The 25,942-nt window shown below is 37.4% G+C and overlaps 1 protein-coding gene, 1 long non-coding RNA gene and 2 pseudogenes across 5 annotated transcripts; 2 read left to right on the forward strand and 2 right to left on the reverse strand.

Moving 5' to 3' along the window:
- Positions 1-1,188: 1,188 nt before the first annotated feature.
- On the forward strand, positions 1,189-2,813 carry LOC148690689 (uncharacterized; annotated as a pseudogene).
- A 2,125-nt stretch (positions 2,814-4,938) lies between these two features.
- On the forward strand, positions 4,939-8,276 carry LOC137747060 (uncharacterized). 3 transcript variants are annotated; one of them, XM_068487067.2, is made up of 3 exons: positions 4,939-5,308; positions 5,933-6,514; positions 7,215-8,276. In XM_068487067.2, the coding sequence occupies exons 2-3, from the start codon at positions 5,966-5,968 to the stop codon at positions 8,070-8,072; spliced, it is 1,407 nt and encodes a 468-aa protein (XP_068343168.2). In that variant the 5' UTR covers positions 4,939-5,308; positions 5,933-5,965; the 3' UTR covers positions 8,073-8,276. The 3 variants fall into 3 exon arrangements, with proteins under 3 accessions (XP_068343168.2, XP_068343183.2, XP_068343176.2); XM_068487082.2 differs by having other exon boundaries at positions 6,018-6,514; XM_068487075.2 differs by having other exon boundaries at positions 5,061-5,308; positions 5,863-6,514.
- Positions 8,277-13,034: 4,758 nt separating this feature from the next.
- Positions 13,035-14,211, reverse strand: LOC137715238 (U4/U6 small nuclear ribonucleoprotein Prp31 homolog pseudogene; annotated as a pseudogene). The gene is made up of 3 exons (XR_015956130.1): positions 14,203-14,211; positions 13,165-14,057; positions 13,035-13,089 (listed from the first exon to the last, which is right to left on the reverse strand). The product of XR_015956130.1 is annotated as a U4/U6 small nuclear ribonucleoprotein Prp31 homolog pseudogene (transcript).
- A 327-nt stretch (positions 14,212-14,538) lies between these two features.
- On the reverse strand, positions 14,539-16,881 carry LOC148690690 (uncharacterized). Its single transcript, XR_015956237.1, has 6 exons — positions 16,460-16,881; positions 16,287-16,364; positions 16,068-16,176; positions 15,806-15,967; positions 15,631-15,704; positions 14,539-14,791 (listed from the first exon to the last, which is right to left on the reverse strand). It is a non-coding gene; the product is annotated as an uncharacterized LOC148690690 (long non-coding RNA).
- Between the last annotated feature and the right edge of the window lie 9,061 nt (positions 16,882-25,942).

The raw sequence follows: 25,942 nt of genomic DNA on the forward strand, positions 1-25,942 counted from the left end.
GATAAAACATTTATGAGTATGATTGAATGAGAGAGGTTAAAAAACTTTGTTAGGCCGTTAACTCTAAAATTGAAAGTCTATATTTCGACCTATACTATACTAGTTGATTTGAATTATGAACATGTCAAGTAAAGTTTATCCTAGTAGTAAAGATAATAAGAAACTCTCATAATAAAAATAAATAAGTAAAACTTGAATATTTTTTGAACTTATATTGAATAATACATATTTAACATACGATATATAGACTATGGCTATTGTTTTTTTATTATTATTTATTATTTATTATTTTTTTTTTTTTATAGTAAGTTTGTTTTAGTAGTTTAAAATCGTCAAAAATAGTTTTTTTAAGGCCTAATTGGATAAATAATCCCCGTGGTCATAAGGTATTCGGAAGGTAACCCCTGTGGTAAAAAAATTTGGATTTAAACCCCTGTGGTCTAAGTCTGTTAGGATTTATACCCAAAATTAAAACTTATGTTATCCCTCCATTAGTAATAGTCTCATAAAAGGATAAGATGGTCATTTCATAATTAGTAACATGCTAATAGCTTAGCTACAAAACCCCCTCAAGATTAAACCCGTTCCCAATTCTAAAGCACGAACATACCCAGAGGTTTGGTTCGTGTTTGAAAAACCACATCGATGGCTAAGCAAAGAATTGAGGGAGACATTGCACCAACATACCTAGGTATTGCTGCAATTGTGATAACTTTAGGTGATTGTTTTATTTTGAAAATCGTTTGTTCGTAATCGTATCCACCATGTGTGGTTTTATGCTTGAAGGTCTCATCCTTATTATGCTTCAAAGGCTAGAGTTGATGGTTTTTCGTTGGATGAATGGGTTCTATTTTCTTTTTCTAGTCGGTCTCCTTCTTAGTGGTATATATAGGGGTTTATGTGTAGGGTTTTGAAAGGGAAGAAGGCAACAAAAGGGAAACAAACAGAGCAAACTAGAAGGCAAAAAGCCAATTAGTTGTTTAATAGTAGTAGAACAAATCTTATTGCTTTTTTGGATTCCACATTCCATCGCTTGTCGGTTACCTTTGAAATTTGCATTTGGTTGATTAAAGTATGCAACTTTATTGTCATATAGTGCACTGCCATTTGATTGATAAAGTATGCAATTTTATTTTAATTATATGTACTGATAGGTTAACTCTGAAGTTTATATGTGGAGGGCAATTGATGATATTGCCCAAGCATACATATTTCGGTGGTAAGACAGTGTACTTTGACAATGTGGATCCTAATTTGTTGTCAATGATTGAACTGAAGTACATGATGGAAGAGGTTGGATATACAAATGTGAAGAAATACCATTATACTAAACTCGGAGATGAGCCCAAACATGGTTTGCATCCACTAGTTTCTGACAGTGACATAACGGACATGGTGAAGCTTATACCTAGATCAAGGGAGATGACTATTCATGTAGAGCATGATGTTGATACACAACATATAGCTACAGAACCCCCTCAAGATCAAACATCAAATTATTCCAATGTATTCGATGAGATACCAGATGATGTGTTCTCTCAAGTACTAGTAGAATTATTCTCTCAAGCAACTTATTCACACCCTGATGAAGTGAATAATGAGGAGCGGGTTGGTGTGAATGATAATGTAATTGCTGGCGAGGAAGGTCATGGTTTATATGAAACTTTTGTACAAGAGAGTGGGCAGTGCACTAATGGTTTTCATTACGAGCATGGAATGGATATTGGTGATTCTGATCACAAGCTCTATGATAATGAGAATGATGCTGCTATAGAAGATGATAATTTGCTATTTGATAAATATGTGGACTTGCCATTATCAGGAACTATTACAAGGGATTGTGTAGACGAAACAATTCTGCCTCAAAACGTAGCTACTGAGAATCTCCCAACAGAAAAAAAGCTGCCAACAGAGGAATTACATAGCCCTGTAAATTTAGATGATGAAGAACAATCTAGTGAGAGAGACCCTGAGTTTAATGCAAGCACAGATATGGAAAACCCTACTTTGAAGATTAGAATGAGGTTTGGAAATCGTGAAATTTAAAAAAAAGCAGTGAAGCGATACTCAATTCTTGGTGGTTACGACATTGGTTTAAAAAAGAATGATCGAAGAAGAGTTACATCTTTGTGTGCAAAACCTTGCCCTTGGAGATTGCATGCTAGTCAGATGCAAAATGACACCACTTGACAAATTAAAGTACTTGTTGACGAGCATACATGTAGTCGAATATGGAGAAATAAACATTTCACTTTCAAACTCATGGCTGAAAAATACATTGATAGGTTTAGAGATGATCCACAAACAGATGCAAAAACTTTGCAAACCGTAATTAAGAGGAGATGGAATTGGAGGTATCCTTAGATTAGTGTTTCAGGGCAAGACACGAAGCCTTAGAAATGATAAGGGGGTCAATTACAAACCAATGTTGGAAGTACTATGAAAGTGCATGCAAATCCTCCATTCTTTCAAAGACTTTATGTTTGCATTGATGCTTGCAAAAGGGGATTTAAAGCTGGGTGCAGGCCAGTGATTGGAGTTGATGGCTGCCATCTCAAAGGAGCTTTTAAAGGTAAATACATTTTTTCTTTTTCTTAACCTTGAATAATTAAAATTTGAAAGCATGATTTCAATTTATTTAAGAAATATACAACATGGTTACAGGTCAACTACTAGCAGCTGTTGGCATTGATGCCAATGACAATATGTATCCAATAGCCTATGCTGCTGTTGAAATTGAAATTAAAGATACATTGTGCTGGTTTCTACAGATTCTTATTGATGATCTTGGACCAGTTCATGAGCATGGGTGAATATTTATATCGGATCAACAAAAGGTAAACTCTATGTTTCCTTTTAAGTTATGCAAATATAGTGGCTTATTTAATTTGTATTGATGTATCTAGTAAATATTGCAGGGTTTGGATACCGCTTTTACTACGGTTGTGCCAGAAGTTGACCACAAATGGTGTGTGAGGCATTTGTATGGAAATTTTAAAGCCATTCATAAGGGTAAGACATTAAAAGATTTGTTATGGAGTGATGCAAGAGCCCCTAACCATGTTGACTTTGAAGCTGAATGGAGAAGTTGAAGAGCATTGATGGGGAAGCTTATAATTGGTTGGTAAAAAGAGATCCAGATAGGTGGGCTAGGTCTAGATTTAGCACAACGGTGAAGTGTGACATGCTTCTTAACAACCTATGTGAAACCTTTAATGGTTAGATACTTGCTGCTTGGGATAAACCAATTCTAACCATGTTGGAGATGATACGGTGTAATTTAATGAAAAGGTTATGTGCTAAGAGGACAAAAATAAGTAAACTTCAGAGAAATGTATGTCCTAAGATTCAAGACAAGTTAAACAGGGAGAAGTTTGCATCTAGGAATTATTTGGCAACCTATTCAGGAAATTATAAATTCCAAGTTGGGAGTGGTTTGTCCGATTTGTTTGTGGTTGATATTGCTAATAGGACATGTAGTTGTAGATGGTGGGAGTTGACCGGGATATCATGCTTGTATGTTTGTGCAACAATTTGTCGTAATAGACAGGATCCAAAGGATTATGTGGATGAGGTGTATCACAAGGCATCCTATCTGAAAGCTTATGAACCCATGATTCATCCATTGAAAGGATGTAACATGTGGCCTAAGTGCAATATGGACCCCTTTCTACCCCCATTAGTGAAAAAACAACCTAGTAGACCAAAAAAGGCAAGGAAAAAGGATCCTGAATGGAGAAAAAGGTAAATGACAATAATAGTGATTCTAAGCAAGTTGTGAGTAGGAAAGGAAAGACAATACAATGCCACAAGTGTTGGGGTTGGGGGCATAACCAAAAGTTTTGTAAAAATGAGCCTAGAGATGCCCCACAAGGTGTATATCATAAGAGATGGGCATATTCTAGACCAGAAACTGGAGGCAAGAAAAAAAGACAAAGTAGTGGTTCACAAAAATCAGAACCTATGGTAGAAGAGAACCTGATGGTGCTCTTATTTTATTTTGGATACATTGTGTTTTGATACTTTCATATGTGGGAGTCCCTTGTTTTTTTTTTTTTTTTTTTTTTTTTTTTTTTTTTTTTTGCTCTTTTGTAATTGGGTCAAGAAAGTCGAATTTCGTAAACGATTGAATGTCTTTTGCTATTTTGTTGTGCTTATTGATTGGAACCATGTTTATCAATGGTGATTATAAATCTTTGAGAATGAATGGTCATTCATCCCTTCCGTTCAACGGTCATGAGAAGTGAATAGAAAAACTAGGTGTTTCGCCCACTTCAAGTAATACATTGGGTTGCAGACCTCAATCTGCTCGACGACCGCGATCTGACCATTTTCAGGAAGGGGTCGTCTGTTTGTCGATATGTTGTTAAAATGGAGAGAGATATATATTATAGTGAAACTATGGTGTGGTTCCTCTGGTTTTGCTGGGTTACCACCCTAACGAAACCTTTCCATCTCCTTTGGTTTTGTTCCTAAACTACAAGGTAGAAGAGGAGCAACATCAATCTAAAATCAAAACGAAAAAAAATCGAAATCCAAAATGAAAAACCAAATCTAAAATTGAAGGAGAGTGACTATGGAAGGGATGGGGATGAAATGACCATCTTATTCTCATATGAGATTATTACTAACGGAGGGATAACGAAAGTTTTAATTTTGGGTATAAATCCTAACAGACTTAGACCACAGGGGTTTAAATCCGAATTTTTTTACCACAGGGGTTACCTTCCGAATACCTTATGACCACAAAGACTATTTATCCGATTAGGCCTTTTTAAAAAAAAGTTAAAACAGGTTATTCATGGATTACCTGCAAGTAAACCTATTAAGAACCCGATTAACTTAAGGTTGTCTGATAAGGACCCAATTTAGTACTGTGATAACAAAAAACTCGCTACTTCATATCGTTTGTATTGAACGAACAGTTCGCATATGGACTTGCCATATCTACCTTGAATAGTATGAAGTTCCACGCGTGAACTCGGTCTCACGACACCTGTCGTGTTTTCGGTGAAAAAGTAAAGGCGATATTCAATGGCGGCCCAATTAATCAACTATCAGAAATCATCGGTTGCTCACAGAATCCAGGAAGAAAAATTTTGCTTTGAAAGTCTTTTAGGTATATCTCTCCCACTTTCTCATACAACAAAGACCTTATTTGGTCCCAGGTCAGCATCATCAACATCAACCTCAGATCCAATTTCATCAGACAAAGAAGACCCATAATTTTGTTCTCTGCTGTCTCTGGATTTTGCTTCCCACTTTATTCAAATATTGTTAGAACAACTCATGCTTCAGATGTTTTCAGGTAAGTTATTTCTTTCATTTTTGTCACTTTTCTGCTTGTGGGGTGGTGAAAGTTTAGATTTTTATTGCTTTGTTAGCAAACCCATGTCTGGATTCTTAAACTGTGGTGCTTGGTGGGGTTTTCAGGTGAATTTTTCAAGTGGGTTTTGAGTTGTTTAGGTTGAATCAATCTATTTCTGAAGTGGGTTTAAGTCAATGGTTTCAGTTGTCAATTCTTGGTTGTGTAATTTGCAATTAGCTCTGTTAGTATTGTAATGAATAGTATTGCAGTAACCTTAACTTTGCCATTTGGTAAATCCAATTTTATTGTCTTGTTTAGTTTATCAATATGAATAATAGTTGTAGTTTTACGATTTCCTGGACAAGGGTGGGTTAATAGCATCGAGTTATGCACGTTCAGCTCGTTGACAGTGGATTTTTCTAAAGTTAATGACAGCATATCACAATGAAAATAATTGTAACTCTAAATCATTTGAGGTTCGTACGGTCCTAATTGTGCTGAATTTGTTTCTTTCGTAAATTTTCAAGCGGATTGACCACTTCCGTACATTATAGGCTAGCGTGGTTGTGAGCCTGTGACTTGTATTTGGCCGGATATCCATAGGTTTCATTTTGTTAATTGCAGCATTGTCTTGGAGAGAATAAAAAGGAAGAGAAAATGAGGATGAGGAACAAATACAGGAAACCAACCGCTTTCCGTTGCAATGCAGGGAGTAGATGTTCAACGTCTGCTGTGGTGTGGAGCTTGGTGGGATGTTTTCTTATGTTTCAACTGTACACTCTTGTTCGGCAAAAGGATAGGTTGGGAGGAGAAATTCAATTTCAAGCGAGTCACCACCCACAGTTCCATGAACTTGAACAGGTGGAAGAGGAAAATATTCAAATTCCTCCACCGAGAAAGCGATCCCCACGTGCTGCAAAAAGAAAACCAAGGCGACCAACTACTCTGATTGATGAATTTCTTGATGAGAATTCTCAAATTAGACACGTATTCTTTCCCCAGAAGCTTGCCATTGATCCAATGAAGGACACGGGAAATGATAGCTATTACTTTTACCCTGGGAGGATTTGGTTGGATACTGATGGAAATCCTATTCAAGCCCATGGAGGTGGTATTCTATTCAATGAAAAATCAAGGACATACTATTGGTATGGGGAGTATAAAGATGGGCCCACATACCATGCTCACAAAAGAGGAGCAGCTCGGGTAAGTGATTTACCTTCCTCTGAATAGTCCTAAGCTCCAACTATGGTTTTGCTTTAAAATGTCAGTCCTTGTTTCTGTTAGGGATGAAATTGCTATTTTCCACACATTAACTGTTAGATCATTTTGCTTACGTGGTTTATCCGTGAATACTTACCCTTGAAAACCAAGTTTATTTCTACGCTGCTGACTGAAATGAATCCAATTTAGAGTGTTGCCTCCATATTAGTTAATATCAACTCTAGATTATGGAATTATAGCTGCTATTCAGGTTAAAGAGCAATGACAACTATCTTACCAGAAGTGGGATATGAAAACTCCATCAGTGTCAAGTTAGAAAGCATGGAACTTTTTCGTATTAGTTAACTTTGCGTCCACTAAAAATGACATCTGGTATTTGTTTAAAACTAGAATAGTTTTAGTTGTTCAATATGGATTTTGGGGGCGTGTTGAAAATTTGTTTATGAAATAGACGGTTCACTTATTTTAGTGAGGGGTATGGAGCTTTTTTTTAGTAAGTGTTGTTAGATTTCCCGTAAGCCATGTGTTGCTATTCTAGACTTAGTTATGTAGCATCGTAATTAGATGCATACTTTTTCACCATTGCTGCACTTAAGAGTCCATTTTGATTCATCTGTTTTTCTTTTCGGACAGAATTTTTTTTTCATTCAAGCATTGAAGTTATATCTTGTCTTTCATTTAGGTTGACATCATAGGAGTGGGTTGCTATTCTTCCAATGACTTATGGAAATGGAAAAATGAAGGTCTTGTATTGGCAGCAGAAAAAGCAAATGAAACACATGATCTCCACGAATCCAATGTTCTTGAGAGGCCGAAAGTGATTTACAATGACCATACAGGGAAGTACGTTATGTGGATGCACATCGATGATGTTAACTATACTAAAGCTTCCGTTGGCGTTGCCATTAGTGATTACCCAACTGGTCCTTTCGATTATCTCTACAGCAAACGACCCCATGGATTTGATAGTAGGGACATGACAATCTTCAAAGATGATGATGGTATTGCTTATCTAATATACTCCTCCGATGACAATAGTGAACTTCATATTGGACCACTAACTGAAGATTACCTTGACGTGACGAACACTGTGAGAAGAATTCTTGTGGGACAACATCGGGAAGCCCCCGCTCTGTTCAAGCATGAAGGAACTTATTACATGATCACTTCAGGCTGCACCGGATGGGCTCCTAATGAGGCACTGGCGCATGCAGCAGAGTCGGTCATGGGGCCATGGGAGTTCATGGGAAACCCCTGTGCTGGAGGGAACAAAGTGTCTCAACTTGCTACATTTTTTGCACAGAGCACATTTGTGCTTCCTGTGCCGGGATTTACAGGTTCATTTATCTTCATGGCAGATAGATGGAACCCAGCGGACTTGAGAGACTCAAGATATGTATGGTTGCCGTTGATAGTAGGAGGGCCAGCTGATCGGCCACTCGATTACAATTTTGGTTTCCCATTATGGTCAAGAGTGTCGATATATTGGCATAGAAAGTGGAAACTTCCTCAGGGGTGGAGCGGGTGGAAACGAATATAGGCTCTCTCTTATATCATCTGTGTATCTTATGTATTAATATTCTTTCACTGGCTTGCCCTGGTGGTTGTATTACTGTAAATGGAAAGCATATAGTCCACTTGCACGCAGAAGAAACGGTGACGGCTTTGTAGAATGTTTCAGTCTCAAGCACCGCCGGTAAACCCCTCTTAAACAGATTGCTAATCACATAAGTTTTTTCTATTATCACACTTTTTCAAATATGTTGATATTGACATGGCTCACAAACCTTTTGAAGAAGATTTTGAAAACAGAGAAGATGATAAATGAGCCGCTAAAAGGCACTTTGGTGCCTAGCTACAAGAATAAGAGTGAAATACAAAATTGCATGAATCATGGGTTTATACCAACGCTAGGGTTTAAGTCTTACGATTTTGCATTGGTAGTGAATGAGTTAATCAGACATATTGAAGATGATATCTTTTGGTGTATGTTATTTGTAGATAATATAGTGTTGATGTAAATGAAGCATATGAGGGAATAAATGTGAAGCTTAACCTTTGGCTGGAAGTGTTGGAATCTAAAGGTCTTTGCCTGGGAGAGATAGAGGTGATGATTTGAGATTAGGAGGTACCAAAGAGTGAATGCTTTCGGTATCTAGCATCTATCTTGCAAACGATTTGGAGAATTGGATGGAGACCTCAACCATAAAATATAAGCTGGATGGAAGAATTGGAATAGTGCATCAGGTGTGTTGTGCGACTGTTGCATGCCATTGAAGCTCAAGAGAAAAATTTATAGGACGACAACAAGGCCATCAATGCTTTATGGCATGGAATGTGAGGTATCTAGAGATGAGAATGCTTTATAGCATGGAGATGAGTGTAATCGAGTAGAGATTGCTTTGTTGAATGTGTGGGCACACAAGAAAGGACAAAATTAAGAACGAAGATATTCAGGGTAAACTAGGAGTTGCCGCAATTGAAGATAAGATGAGAGCAAATTGATTAAGGTGATTTGGACATGTGAACCTAAGACCTACGGATGTTTCGGTTAGAAAATGTGATTATGAGGGAAAGATTCAGGGTACAAAGGGTAAATGAAGACCTAGGAAGACTTGAGACTTTAAGAAAAGACACGGAGTACTTGGAGATAACGGAAGACTTGACACAAAACCAAGCGCAGTGACATTCTAGAATTCATATAACCGACCACACTTAGTGTGATAAGGCTTTATTGCTGTTGTTGTTGTATCACTTAATTTCGTTGTTATTTCAAGTTCTTATGCGAGTGTGATTGAAGATTTTCCCTTGATCCCTTTTTTTCCAGGTTCTTTGAAAATGTAACATGTCCCAGAACACGATTAACTGCCAATCGTAATAAGTTTGGTGTAGTCCTCTAAAATTCAAGAATACTAGGATTTGAGCTTGGAAGAAAAGAATGCCAACTTTTGATACAGCATACTATTGGTCCTAAGAATAAGGTGTGTCGCCCATATACGAGGAAAGTGATTTACACTCCTTTTCTCTCCAAACACACCGATGTTTCCACAAGTCAAGATTATGTAAAGAAGAAAAATGATAAACAAAAATTATTTTTCATAAATTACATTACCTTGGTAGTTGGTATTGTGCCAAGGTTTTCCCGGAAGTTGAAAGTAGCCTCAAATTCAAATCTGCTCATGAGTTGAAGGCTTTCCAGTACAGTATTATGGGATGATTAGTTAGAATGTCATTGTCATCCCAATATGAAAATTGTATGGTGCGCCTGGAATTGGGAGACTTATATGATACAAGTACACTGTTACAGTGACATTTTGTGTTAATGAAATAAAGACTTGTAAGTTTTTATCTATGTCTTTATTCCATTAGCACAGAATGCACGGTGCTATGTAAATTGTTTCGTAGAATTGACATATGTAAGTTTTTCCTAGAAAAGTGAATGATCCTTACCAACTTAACAAATTCTCGATAGCTAAAAGATTTAGACCTTCACGATGTAGTTACCTAATAGGCTAATAATACTACTACAAAAATTTATAAAATCCACAGAAACTTAATTTTGATTGGTTATTGCTGACTAAAATATGAATAAACATTTTTCTGAGTTCTGAGAGAAACGTTACCAATTAATCCAAGAACTTTGTAATGCACAAAAAATAGGCAGGGCAAGGGCAAGAAAGCACAGATGATTTATTCCCGAAAGCACCTATCACAGATTGAATTAGTACGTCTTCTGAAAAACAAAATATTTTGATCTCTGAAGTAACATCCTCCACCTTTTACCATCCACCGAAGGTCAGTAACTACAATATCACAACGAGCAAACACGACTTCATCTAGTAAAATCATTTACACATTTTGGCTACAGCTTTCACGGTATTGGCAACCAGCGAATTCTCCCGGATACATGAAAACTTCCTTTGTATGGATCTGGATCAGATCCTCCTGATTCTTGAAAATGTTCCCGTCTCAGCTTTGAGCTCCACCGCCAAGCTGGTGTGCATGAGCCTGTGGATTCAAGAGCTCGATCCCCTGCATAAAAATGATGATTGTTAAGAGTATGAATTCCGAAAAACTTTCTATGGCACTTAAGCTTGGAAACCAATGTATTTGTAAATAAGAGAGAGAACTCAAGTGCAAGGTAAGAAGTGAAACTTGAAGTTAGTCCAGATGTAGCACCACTGCACTTCCGTAAAGCTTTTCCTTGAACCTGATAAGAATAGGCAGCTCATGATATCAATGAGGGTCTATCTCACACTTTGACCGATCAATGGTATAATTCAGCACAACTCAATTATAAATGACAGGATTTCCTAGTATGGTCCGAAGTAGTCTATACACCAGGGTTTTTGGCTGTTATATCCTTGGTCAAGTCAAGGATCCAACGACCGAGATATAACGGCCAGAAATGAGCAATGTAGAATTTTTGCATAAATGACACTCTGCATTAAGATTGACAATGGTTCACTTGGAAATAAAAAGAAAAACCATAACTAAAGGAAACAAGGAAAAGCTTACTTCTTAGCGACTTTTGCGGCATGTTTGCTCTGACGCATTGATACACGCAGCTTGCGGCTCCCAGCCTGACCAAGCATTCCATAACCTTCACCCAGTCCATCCCCTATTAAATATCAAGGAAGACAACAAAATGAGAATCAAGATATAGTCTTTCATGTAAATGGAAACGGGGCTCACATCGGAACCATCTTAATGAATAATTGAGCTCCTCATACTGTAAGATGTGTAAGAATGTAAATGATACTGTAGGTGTAGGTGAGATGGTTTCCTTCCCCTCCTTTTTTGGCCATTCAGATTTGAATGTACCAATCTAAGGCTTTCTCTACTGGGAGTCCTCCATGGAAAGATAATCTACTTTCATTAAGTGATTTATTAGATAACTGAAAACAAAGGATCTTGAAGACTAATTGAAATTCAGAAGAGCTGTGCGAGGGGGCCCTAGAAAATTACCCAAGGAACTCTCTTCTGGTATACTGATAGGATTTTTACCACTTGCACAAAAGGGTTAAAAACACCTAAAATACTTACAAGAGAAACAAGGTTATTGTAGTATAATTGGCTCAAGCAAGGTCGTTCTCCACAAGGATTAATTTAAAGAGATCAAAGTGAAATCAATTCTCAACTAATTAATTAAAGCAAAGTTTCTCTTTTGAAAGAGGTGATTTAATGACCTAAACTAAGAAAAACGAATTTAGTTAAAAAGATTACTTAAAAACCACAACTTTAAAGAAAGATAAAGGGAACAATTTTTAGAATTCAAAGTGAGAAAGTACTAGGGTTCCGCCGTCACCCTAACAATCCTATGTAGTTTTTCTAAATTACTTACGAACCATACATGTAGATTTTGAAGGTTAGGTTTTTCTAGAGTATATCCTACTTGGAACCTCCAACATAGAACGTATATTTAACATGCAACCCGTTCGTGATGTTCAGATCGAATGTGAACATGCAAGACTCATTAAGTTTTATGAAAACCTTTTAAAAAAAAACCATATAACCCTTAAAACGTGTCGTTCATCCTAAGAGGTTACACATACTAATCACAAGAAGCCTTAGTCAATTTTAGAGACAATCCTCCGCCAAAATTGCATCAAATAACTTTTCCAAATATCCTAATGGTCGCGAATCACTAAGACAAATAAATAGTTTAAAGCACAGTGATTAACAATCCAAAACTTGCATGCATAAATTCATAAGCAAATTAAAAAGAGACTACATATTCTTACTAAAAATCATGGCCTCACCCTAACAAAAAGAATTAGTTACGCATATACATACTAAAAATCATAGTCTTTATTGAAATAGAAAAAGAATGACAACACCTTGTAGAATAAAATCTGAAAATGTCTAAACTTTGCTCAAAATCTTCTCTCCAAAAGTTGCATGCGTTCTACCTTGACTCCCCCAAACCCTAGGTCTGCCAAAAAGGCTTATTTATACTACCCTCATTAAACCCTCCTAATAAAAATGGTCTTAGAATAAGACTAGGGAACTAAATAAATTAAAATAAAATAGGAAACATAATCCTAAATTGATTTGGTAAATTCGCCCAAAATCTTGCACAGCCACGTTTTGGACCCATATCAGCTCCAAAATTGGCCCAAAATAGCTGGATTTAAAGCTTCGACTATTCTGAACACTTCTCTAGAAGGCCACAAACCCATCTGAGGTCATCTTGGGCTCCAAAAATGCAGTTTAAAACCAGAAACATCAATTTCCAGCATCGCGCACTGCTCCTTCATTTAATCTCCAGAAAATAACCGCTTGGTAGAAATTTCTAAGATTTTGATACGAACAAGCTAAGGAACACACAAACGTCCTCCAATTTGAATCACTCCAAAATTCGTCCATTTGATCATGTTTTGCTCCAGAGGACGTCTAATGTCCTACGTTGAGAATATAAAACAAAGTATCAACATTCTGCCAAAATAATTACCAAATTATACTAAGAATAGGGTGAAATATATAATATAATATTGACTCATCATATACCAAATTGCATCATGTTTGCCAGTTTCCTCATGTCCGTTATCGCATACCTGTAGAAGTAAATATCAGTTTGTGAATCAACAATAATTGAAACAAAGTATAAAACAACACAAACAATATACTACCTTTCCTTCATCTTTCTTAGTCGACGACCACCTCTCTTCTTTTTAGGTTCAGAATCAGGAACCGGAAGTGGTTTAGGTTGCTTCGCAGGAGGAGGCTCCTGTCATTTCTCAATTTTCTTATGAATCTCCTCCCGAAATGCCCTTCCAGTGTTCCCAGATGGATCTCCTCTTGTGGAATCCACCCGTGCTGCAAGTGTTGATTTTGCAGCCAAGAGCCGACAAGCATGCATCCTCAACGAAGGGGGTGTGGATTGAAAAATTTCTGTCTGCTCAACATAACCAACACGAAAGTGTGATGTTGCAGTGGAAAATCTGGCAAGGTTTTTTCTCTTAGCACCAAGAAGCTGAACATTACAAGCTGGCATCTTAGCTAAGTATGTGAGACCCCCAGCTGTCTCCATAAGTTTTGCCGCAACAGCACTACGAACAATAACAGAAAGATTCGGTGCAATAAAACCCATTCTACCTTCAACAAAATCAAGCACCACCTTCTTTGCTGAATCAAAAGCAAGGGCTCGATCGCATGCCTGAAACCGTTTTTGCAAGGATTTCCTCTGGAAGCGGCTTGCCACTTGTAGTTGATGCTGTGACTGACACAACCATAATAATTGCTGAAGGTAAAAGCCCCTTCAGATCAACAATGGTTACGTCCATTTCATTCCAATTTTCTTAACAACTCGAGCATAATCAATTGGATGATGCATAAGTGATTCCAGCTCTGGAAATTTTGGGCGATGCTTGTCCCGAATAAAATTATGGATGATTACAATTTCATTCTCAATGTCAACAGACAAAGCATTACAGTCCACAATCAGCTGGTATTCCGGATCATCTTCCAAAACTATTCCATGATTGGACATAGCAGAACCCTTCTCCAGTGCACCTTCCACTTTCTGCAATTGAAACACCGAATTCCCATTACATGCCAATATGCCAGGATAAAAAAAAAGGGGTGGGGAAACACAGAAGAGTACCGAACGACAACCTAAAGACTAAAAAGGACAAAACTATGTAGAAACTTAAGTACATGAGATATACAAAGCACATGTATCAGCATGATGAAAAATTTAAAATACTAAGCCCATTAAGTTACTCCCACCACGCATCAAAGAAAATGATAAGAAATAAGAAGCTATGGATAAAGTGAAACAATTAAGCAATAAAGCTTGTGCACAAATAACATAAAGATTTCAATACCAATAACGCATGAAGAAAATAACGCATTCATATATAACAAACCTGTATTATATAGATCTTTGTGATTTCTGCAATTTTGAAACACTGTCCAGATCATCGTAATTAAATGTTTCTAAATCAGCCAAGTCCCCATCAACATCTTCTTCCATATTTCCAGCATCAGCATCATCTTTAACCTGAGGGAAAAAAAAAAAAAAAAAAAAAAAAAGAAACAAATTATGTGATGACTAGTGACACACCCCGTCCCGAAGGAGGGCATGCTGGCCGTCACGTGAGAGTGACGTAACCATTTACACAGTACGGAAGCTTTAAAGATACAAAAAAACAATTTCTAAGATGAAACACCCAAAGGTGAGTCCTAATTTTTGGCCATTCTGTCAGAACACCGTTGAACTTCCTCGTAGTCACCACACCTTTGCAATTCTTGAACCTGGAGGGGCGCAAAACAAAGTTGAGTGGGTCAGCAAAACGAACGTATTCAAAACCTTCTTTCTCTTTGAATATACTAACCCCTCGCCGTAAAACAAATATAGTTTCCCAGAAAATAAACATATATACGTATGTATAAATATGCCAACATGCTCAAGGGTATATCATTCATGCTCAAGAATATGCCATTCATGCTTGAGAATATGCCACATTAGAATCTCATAATAAATGTAAATGCTCAAGCATAATTCATATCAATAACATATAATCTGGCAGCCGGGAGTCACCTAACGTGACCTGTACGGCTGCATGTAGAGCTCCAATCTCAACTCAATATCTGAATCTGCACACGAGTCGGAACCACCTAACGTGGTCTGTACGACAGGACTGGGTGTAATATATACGCTCTAGTGCTACGATCACGTGAAGACTGTGCGAATAATCGCGGGTCACCTACGAGTCGGAACCACCTAATGTGGTCTGTACGACAAGGCTTGCACCTACTTGGATCCAAGGCGAGCGTGCGGTGCGGGTGAACATCACGTGAAGGACTATGCCCTGGCCCTGGGCGGGAGCACTAACACCGGGGTGCAGATTATGAGCTCTCTAAACATCTCAACTACTACTATTGCATACAAACATGAATACCACTTACCTGGCACTTACCTGGGCCTCCTCAGCACCATGCAACAATATGCATAATTATGGTAATGCACATATTAAAATATGATGCATATATGACAGGATATATAATTCGTATTTCTTTTAAAATACGTTTCTGGGAAATACGTCAAGCATACGTATATATATATATATACTGAAAAATAACTGCCCACTCACATATCACATCGACGTCTCGTAGGTCCCCGAGCCTCCCCTAGATTGGTTACATTCTTCTTTTGTATAATTTTCACCTATACAAACAGTAACCAAATTGACATTATTTAACGCGCATACACCAAACATTCGTCCATAACTTTCTCATACGTTGCTCAATTTGGGTGTATGAATATACCACGGTGATCTACGCGACGTCACGAACGCGTGACAATTTTCAGAACTCAATTTGGAGCTCTCACGCGCCCCCACGCGCACTGTTCACGCGCTGCCCACGCGCGCGTCTTCTTCCTCGCGTCGCCGGACTGGTTTCGCCGGAAATAGTGTTTTGCCGGAATTTCTGGGTAAATTTCAAAGTGTCATAACTTCTTCATTTCTTAACCATTTTCGACGTACTATATATCAAAATGAAGGTATTGACGAGACGAACACATCCATACCTGTCTCGACCCCTAACTCGCCGTGGTTTCGCCGGAAAATGCCCCGAAAGCTCCGGCCAAACTTTGAACTTGTCATTCTCCTTGTTCTTTCGTCCATTTTTCACGTAATCTATACCAAAATGAAGCCCTAATCATAATCTACCACGTTGGACTAGTTTTAGGGCCTAAAAACAACGGAATCAAACTTTTCCAAAAATACGAAAATTCGGCCAAACTTACAGTTCGTGATCCCGACGTCCAAATCCTTCAAACGAAGCACTCCGAGCTTCCTTAGGACCTCACCAAGCTTCCTACAAGCTTCAAAATCCCAGAAAACATCAAGTTTTACGTGTGCATGAACAGTGCACACGCACAGTGAAATTGAAATCCATGTTTTCCGAAGTGAAACTCACCTGAAATTGGTACCATCGTGTTCGTGTGGTCCTCAGGAGTACGATGGTGGTCTTAGATCCTTCGTTGGTATAGTTTTGGGGTGGTTTGTGGGTGGTCCGTGTGAGTTCGAAGGAGAGAGAGAGAGAGAGAACTTACAGAGAGAATGAGAGATTTGTGAGGGAGGAGAGAGAGAGACAAGGTACGGGAATGAGGGAGAGATTTGAGGGATGTGGGGTTCCTACCCAATCCCCAAATCATCAAGTTACAACATATTTTACGCTCCTTAGTCCCGTTTAAGGGCATTTTCATAACTTCACGTCCTCGGAATTAAAATTCCGGGACGGGTTGTGACAACCTTCCCTCCTTATAGAATTTCGTCCCCGAAATTCCAACAACCAACTTAATCAACTAAACTCATACAATAGCTTCGGATAAATCTCTCTCATCCAATTTTCCTTCTTCCACGTAATTTCTTCCATTGACTGCTTTCTTCACAAATTCTTTACCAATTACACTGTCTTAATTCTCAATACATTCTTTTTCCAATCCAAAGTCGTCCTTGGTTCCTCAACCAGTCTAATCCGGATTAATTCTCAACAGTTGCACTGGAACTCCATGTGATGAATCTGCCACCTAGTGACAACGCATTGAAATATAATACACTACGCACCTTAGCCAATTCTGAAGACATCACCACTTGTATGCAACTTCATCGATTCCTTTAGTGGTCAAAAACGGTCTGATGTGTTTAAGACTTATTTTGTCTCCTTTCCAAATCTCACTATTTCTTTTCGTGATGAAATTTCTAAAAATGTTGAATCATGAAACACATCATGCTCTTACAATAACTTTGGAAGTAATTCAAGCAACTTCACCTACTCTTCGATGATTACATAAAGTCTGATGTACTTAGGACTTAATTTGCTTTCCTTTCCGAGCCGTATCATACTTTTCTAAAGTGAAAACTTCAAAATTATAAGATCATCTACGTTAAACACTCAATTAGTGACATGTTCAACTATTAATCTCTTTTGCCATTCCTGGCTACTCTCAGGTTAAACTTAATCACCTGAATACTTTGAGAAGACTCATCCATAGTTTCAGGGCCTACCAAAACTCTTTCGTGATCGAATCTTCTCTATCCAGAAGTATTTCTTCCACAAATCAACAAAAATCGACAAATTTCATGGTCCTTATGGCGTTACTTTGGAAACTGTGCAACCAACATACTTAAGAAACTCAGCAGTTCCGTAACCCAAATCCCTTCTCCATAAAACATATAAGTACTGTTGCACTGTGGTTGTTACTCAACACTGGAGTAAATGTACTAACTTGGTACATTGATCAACTATCACTTCAAGTTCAATCATAACCATCCTATTCTCGAACTCAGCAATCTTTCTTTTTCCCTTCTTTCTTTGCCTTGGTTAATTCTTAATTTTCTTCGTTAACCATTTGAGTCTTGAGTACGACCTTACTAAAAAGACTTAACTTGAAAATTAACAATTACAACTTCTTCTCAAACTTCCATTCTCAACTTTACTTCAGTTGATTTCCAATCCACAAGAAGACAATCTTGGCAAGCGTGCCAGACATCAACTCTTACCACCGTCTTTTCACCAAGTGCATCAGCTAGAACAATTTTACGATCATCCTGGTCGTACAATCATGTTCATTAAACAATTCAATCCACCTTCGCTGCCTTATATCAAAATCCTTCCAAGTAATGGATATTGGAGACTTTTTGGATTCGTAAAAATCTTGCATTCTTACCACATATAATGTCTTCATAACTTCACAGCAAGAATGGTAATCATGACTTCCAAATCACTAGTAGGGTAATTCATTTCATGAGGTTCCTTTTGTCGTGAAACGTATGTAATCACCCTAACATTTGCATCAACATGCATCCCATACCATTCAAGAAACATCACTAAAAATTTATGATTACCACTATTCTCTGGGAATACTAAAATACGTGCATGAGTGAGGAATACTTCAACTGTTGAAACCTTTACTCATAATTATCATCCCACTCAAAACTTAACCTGTTTTCTCGTCAATGGCAAGGCAATGACTGAAAAATCTTTCACGAACCGTCCATGATAGCTTATTAAGCTAGGATAACTCCGAATCCCAATCACGATTCGTGATTGTTCTAAATTCTCAATTTCTGCTACCTTTTATGAATTAACTTGAATACCTGAAGCAGATATAACATATCTCAAAAATGCTACTTGATTCATCCAACATTGGCATTTGCTAAACTTAGCATACAATCGACATTCCCTCGATCTTTGCAATACCAATTTAAGATGTTTAGCATACTTTGCTCTAGTCTTATCAATCTTTTCAATAGCAACAACAAATCGGTCTAGATATCATTGGAATACTTCATTCATCAAATTCATAAAGTAGTACATGCATTCGTCACTCCGAATGGCATCACCAAAACTTGAAATGACCTTAACAAGTCCTGAAAGTTATCATAAGGGCATCCTCACCGATACTCTTCAGCTAATAATATCCAGACCTCAAGTCCATCTTAGAAAATATACAACCACCTAGAAGCTGATCAAACAACCATCAATGTGAGGTTACGAATAACGGTTTTCAATTGTTACTCGATTCAACTGCTTATAATCAAAGCACAGCCTTAACGTCCATTTTCTTTCTCACCAATAAACTGGGGTTCCCCCAACGTAATGTACTAGGTTGAATAAAACCTTTATCAACCAATTTCCAATTCTCTTAGTTCAAAAGGCAACATTCTATAATATATGGTTTGTACCTGGAGACAAATCCATAGTGAACTCTACATCTTTAACTGGCAGCAATCCAGGTAAATTCTCAGGGAAAATGTCAGGTAAATGTTTGACTACTCCCACTTCTTCCACACTACTAGAAGTGACATCACTTAGCACCACATGATATAAATATCCTTGGCAGCCTTTCGATAATAATCTCTTTGCTCTCACAGCATAATTAACGGTCTGCCTCTCTTCACTTTGCATAATTACAAAAGTAATCTCTAGTCATCCAGACCGATGGAAAATAACATATAATCAATTCAACATTCAGCTATAAACATAGCTCATACTCTTTCATTCTAATCAACTCAGCCCTCGGCTGCATATATAACTCATAATCAACTCATCATATCATGTATATCTTGCACACATTCAGTACCACCTCGCGTGGTCTGCAACTCATTACTGTATATAACATAATATGCTTTAGAATAACATCGAAATCCACAATCTAATGGAACAAAAGTAGCTGGCAACAATACATACTTTACTAATACTGAGCACTCTGAATAAGTACGATACTAACATAGGTTAACCTACCGGTTTACTTGCTTAACGAATCCACGAATAAGTTATTAATATTACGGTCTGCAGCCCGCAATACTGATAAATCATCGTTGTCTCGATAAGTAAGCAACAACTCTCGAGGGTGTAATATTACTATTTTGCCACTCATTAGGAAATACATACACGCGTCTCGACCGCGTTTAAATACTACTTTCAAGGCAATAACATTAATAACGTAAAATTTCTACATTAACAACAAATAGACTTTAGCTAAGTCATTAAGAATAATTATCGTACTCCTAATCAAATCCAAATAATTCTGAGTATCTTGCAGTGATGTGTGGTTAACACATCTCTGGGCTTGTTGTCGTATCCCACAACCTCTATTAGTGTAAATACTTCGCTCGTGTACACCACGGCCTAACTGACCATAATTAATAGATCCAGGAACTTGCTGGATCGGCGCCAGTTATGGCAAAGAAAACTGCTAGGGCTTCTGTTGGTTTTGGACATAATTTGCAGTTCTATGTCCCATCTATCCACTTGTAAAGCGTCCAATGCTTTCTTGCCTACATTCTTAAAGGTGTCCATTATTGTACCTACAGCCCAAAGGTACATTTCTTTTACCAAAATCACCTTGTCTCTGAGATCTGGGATTACCAATACAGCTATCACTTCGCTTCTGGTCAATGGCATTAAAACCTTTGCCAAAAGAACTAGAATTAGCTTCACTTCTTTTGAAGTTCCGAATCTTTCGATATTCTTGATATGACGAATCATTAACTTTATCGTCCTCTTTTGATTCCCATTCTTTTATCATTCTTCTTTACCATTATCGATGGACATAATCTCCGAGTCCTTAAGGCTCAACAACATCTTGTATACTCCTGATAAGAATTACAATGGATAGTGGTCACCCAAAATACCATTGCCTTATGCCACCCAGCCTAAAACAATATAACACTTCAATCAAAATAGCGGCAATATTCGAATGGGACAAGGCAAGTCTGAGAACTTTTTATAATACTCATTGATCGTCAGCTTTCCTTGTCTCACATTTGCAAACTCTTGCTTTCTACCATCATAAGATGCCAAAGGAAATAATTCTTTTCTTTAAACAAATCCTTAAACAATTCTCAATCGGTTGTTTCCTTCGGTGACAATGAATTATACTCCTGTTTCCACCAGGATACAAGTTCATAACTCAAACCAGGTAGTCGTCTCAACCCTTCTGTCAAAAGGAAGATTCCTTTGACTTGCATAATCTAAAACATCTTTTCCAATTGGTTACTCCATCACTTTGCTCCCTCAGGTTCATCATTTCATAAGGTGATTCAAATTCAACTCATAACCCATCTTAAAATGTCCCTTTTAAATAATATACTGAATCACCAAAATAATAGTTTCCCCTAACAGCTAAATCAGGGAGACTAAATTCCTCTAACTACGTGGTTTGCTACGAGGCGGTGTAGTTCTGACAGAATTCACTAGAACTTCTCAAGATGTCCAAGATTGAAACTAGGCTCTGATACCAACTTGACACACCCCGTCCCGAAGGAGGGCATGCTGGCCGTCACGTGAGAGTGACGTAACCATTTACACAGTACGGAAGCTTTAAAGATACAAAAAAACAATTTCTAAGATGAAACACCCAAAGGTGAGTCCTAATTTTTGGCCATTCTGTCAGAACACCGTTGAACTTCCTCGTAGTCACCACACCTTTGCAATTCTTGAACCTGGAGGGGCGCAAAACAAAGTTGAGTGGGTCAGCAAAACGAACGTATTCAAAACCTTCTTTCTCTTTGAATATACTAACCCCTCGCCGTAAAACAAATATAGTTTCCCAGAAAATAAACATATATACGTATGTATAAATATGCCAACATGCTCAAGGGTATATCATTCATGCTCAAGAATATGCCATTCATGCTTGAGAATATGCCACATTAGAATCTCATAATAAATGTAAATGCTCAAGCATAATTCATATCAATAACATATAATCTGGCAGCCGGGAGTCACCTAACGTGACCTGTACGGCTGCATGTAGAGCTCCAATCTCAACTCAATATCTGAATCTGCACACGAGTCGGAACCACCTAACGTGGTCTGTACGACAGGACTGGGTGTAATATATACGCTCTAGTGCTACGATCACGTGAAGACTGTGCGAATAATCGCGGGTCACCTACGAGTCGGAACCACCTAATGTGGTCTGTACGACAAGGCTTGCACCTACTTGGATCCAAGGCGAGCGTGCGGTGCGGGTGAACATCACGTGAAGGACTATGCCCTGGCCCTGGGCGGGAGCACTAACACCGGGGTGCAGATTATGAGCTCTCTAAACATCTCAACTACTACTATTGCATACAAACATGAATACCACTTACCTGGCACTTACCTGGGCCTCCTCAGCACCATGCAACAATATGCATAATTATGGTAATGCACATATTAAAATATGATGCATATATGACAGGATATATAATTCGTATTTCTTTTAAAATACGTTTCTGGGAAATACGTCAAGCATACGTATATATATATATATACTGAAAAATAACTGCCCACTCACATATCACATCGACGTCTCGTAGGTCCCCGAGCCTCCCCTAGATTGGTTACATTCTTCTTTTGTATAATTTTCACCTATACAAACAGTAACCAAATTGACATTATTTAACGCGCATACACCAAACATTCGTCCATAACTTTCTCATACGTTGCTCAATTTGGGTGTATGAATATACCACGGTGATCTACGCGACGTCACGAACGCGTGACAATTTTCAGAACTCAATTTGGAGCTCTCACGCGCCCCCACGCGCACTGTTCACGCGCTGCCCACGCGCGCGTCTTCTTCCTCGCGTCGCCGGACTGGTTTCGCCGGAAATAGTGTTTTGCCGGAATTTCTGGGTAAATTTCAAAGTGTCATAACTTCTTCATTTCTTAACCATTTTCGACGTACTATATATCAAAATGAAGGTATTGACGAGACGAACACATCCATACCTGTCTCGACCCCTAACTCGCCGTGGTTTCGCCGGAAAATGCCCCGAAAGCTCCGGCCAAACTTTGAACTTGTCATTCTCCTTGTTCTTTCGTCCATTTTTCACGTAATCTATACCAAAATGAAGCCCTAATCATAATCTACCACGTTGGACTAGTTTTAGGGCCTAAAAACAACGGAATCAAACTTTTCCAAAAATACGAAAATTCGGCCAAACTTACAGTTCGTGATCCCGACGTCCAAATCCTTCAAACGAAGCACTCCGAGCTTCCTTAGGACCTCACCAAGCTTCCTACAAGCTTCAAAATCCCAGAAAACATCAAGTTTTACGTGTGCATGAACAGTGCACACGCACAGTGAAATTGAAATCCATGTTTTCCGAAGTGAAACTCACCTGAAATTGGTACCATCGTGTTCGTGTGGTCCTCAGGAGTACGATGGTGGTCTTAGATCCTTCGTTGGTATAGTTTTGGGGTGGTTTGTGGGTGGTCCGTGTGAGTTCGAAGGAGAGAGAGAGAGAGAGAACTTACAGAGAGAATGAGAGATTTGTGAGGGAGGAGAGAGAGAGACAAGGTACGGGAATGAGGGAGAGATTTGAGGGATGTGGGGTTCCTACCCAATCCCCAAATCATCAAGTTACAACATATTTTACGCTCCTTAGTCCCGTTTAAGGGCATTTTCATAACTTCACGTCCTCGGAATTAAAATTCCGGGACGGGTTGTGACAACTAGTGTAGAGGTTGAGATAGATATGAATTTTGAACATCTCACTGACTAGCCTCTATGGTCATTATTTTCTCATATGAAAGACAGAATTTACTCACAATAATATCGGCCTCATTGTCTGATAGTTCATCAAGGTCAGCAAGAAATGAATCCGCAAGTGTCGCCTGCAATTACACCATAAATGTGTCAAATTATGTAGCTTCCTCCACACACAATGATAGGACAATTTCACAAATTGTTCAATCATTAAACTACCAAGTAGATTTTAGTGCAACTGAGAAACCATTAACATTAGCAATGACTACAAAAAATAAAAAAAACAAATAAATAACTCACCATTCTTTCAGGCTCAAGCCCGCAAGCTTCCAACAATGGGTGCGTAATCAATCTGAAAATCAAAACTCAGCACTTCAGAAGCTTCCAAAAATGTACTGAAAACTCTAACGAATTACAAAAATAATGGGACGGGAGACGGCAAAAGCCGACAGTACGTGAAAGGAAATTTTATGCACTAAATGAAATTTAACTCTATTCCAGTGGTTTAGTCATAAGAATTTCCTACTAAAAATGGTTTCTAACAAAGAAAATGGGAATTCGGAAAGCATGGTTTTTTTCGAACCTAACTCAATTCAGCTAAAAAACCAACCCTAATTAACTGGCAAAGTTCAGAAGGATTAGTTTGATACAGGAACACAACATGTTAGCATTATTAACCGTAATTAATCCCACATCAACTAATTAATCCCTAATAAACTCTCAGCGCACAATTCATAAATTAAGAACCCAAATTAACAACGACAAAAAAAATCAGAAAACCGTAATTAAATCAGAAATAGAAATTTAAAGAACTAAGATATCATAAGATAAAGGATACCTGCGGGAAGGGAGCCGATTGAAGAACAAATTGGGGCTGCAATCGGATTTGAAAGCAAAAGAGAGAAGAGGGGTGAACCGTGATAACTTTAAAGGTTGAGTCGGTGAAGAACAAGAGAGAGCGGGAAACTTAGGGGTGTACGATTTCATAGGGTTTTAAAAGATTTTTTTAAGTAACAAATTTCAAAGGATTTTTACAGACCTTATAATTCTATATGGATTTTGACAGATTTGTGCGGATTTTCATTATAGATTTGTATGGATTTGTATGGACTTCTTTTATGGATTTGTATGGACTTCTTAGGATTTCAAAAAATTAAGGATAAATTCGAATTAAATGCCTTATTTTAGATTTTTCTAAATTAAACATCTGTTACTTTTTAACTTTTGATTAAAGCTTTTTTACTTTTAATTAAACTGTATATTCCAGGTATATTCTTAATTTAAGTATTTTATAAATTCTTTTAAATCCATTTCTATGTAAAAAAAAAATTGCACTCAATAATATTCATTAATTTATTGCTATTTTTATAGAATCTCATCATGTCCGCAATTTAAGGATTCAATTATATCTACTGGGGTTCAAGATTAATTGGATGAAATATAGTTTTTCCAATTTCCAACCCAACATTTTATATAGATTATAAAAAAAATAAGAGTTCGTTTATAATTAAAATTGAGATGTAGACTAGACTGCCTAATTTCATGCAACTGAAAATAAATTTGAATTTTTTAACTACTTATAGTAGAAACGTGAACTAAGAGTTTTCACATTTTTATTTAAAATGAGTCCTTATTCCAATAATTAATTATTAAGAGTTGACAAAATATTTTTTAGTGCAATGTTTTAATGTGAAAAGTTATCTTCTTTTTTTGGGTTACACAACTTACACATAACGTACCATAAGTTTTGTACGTATCAAAATAAGGATAATACAACGTACTAATAACTTGGTACATACTAAATAAAGAATTGCATAACGTACCAAAATACTAATACGTACCCAGATTAAATTTATATAACGTACCAATAACGTACCAAATGATTGGTACGTTATATTTAATATATCTATTTGGTATGTTATATTTAATATATGTGCATGTTATATTTCATAATTGTATGTTAATAGGATGTTTATGTGTTTTTAGAATTTAAAACAACAAATTATTTGAATAAGAAAAATTCATTTTGAACGAATTATGACAAGATAAGATAGGATGTTTGTGGTGATTTTAGAATATTTGTGATATTCTTTTCTGAGCTAGTTGGTTAATTAAATACAATAAAAATCATAATTTTTACTTAAAATTAGTAGAAGAATGTTTGATCAAAAGTTTAAAAGTTATAGATGTTTGATTAAAAAAAATTCAAATTTGAGGCATCTATATCAAAATGCCCCAAAAATTAACCTACAATGTTTGTACCTGAAACTCTTGCCAACTGTTGTTGCAGTCACCTTGTTTGTCTCTCCATATGTCCATAGTTATAATCGTGGCTTTCAGATGATAGTTGGAGACTAGTTTTCTAAAACACGTCCTATTGTACAGGTCTCTATACATTTTGCTACATGAACATG

This window comes from Pyrus communis, chromosome 15 (genome assembly GCF_041283825.1).
Source record: "Pyrus communis isolate YQ-2024b chromosome 15, ASM4128382v1, whole genome shotgun sequence".
In the NCBI taxonomy this organism is placed as follows: domain Eukaryota; kingdom Viridiplantae; phylum Streptophyta; class Magnoliopsida; order Rosales; family Rosaceae; genus Pyrus; species Pyrus communis.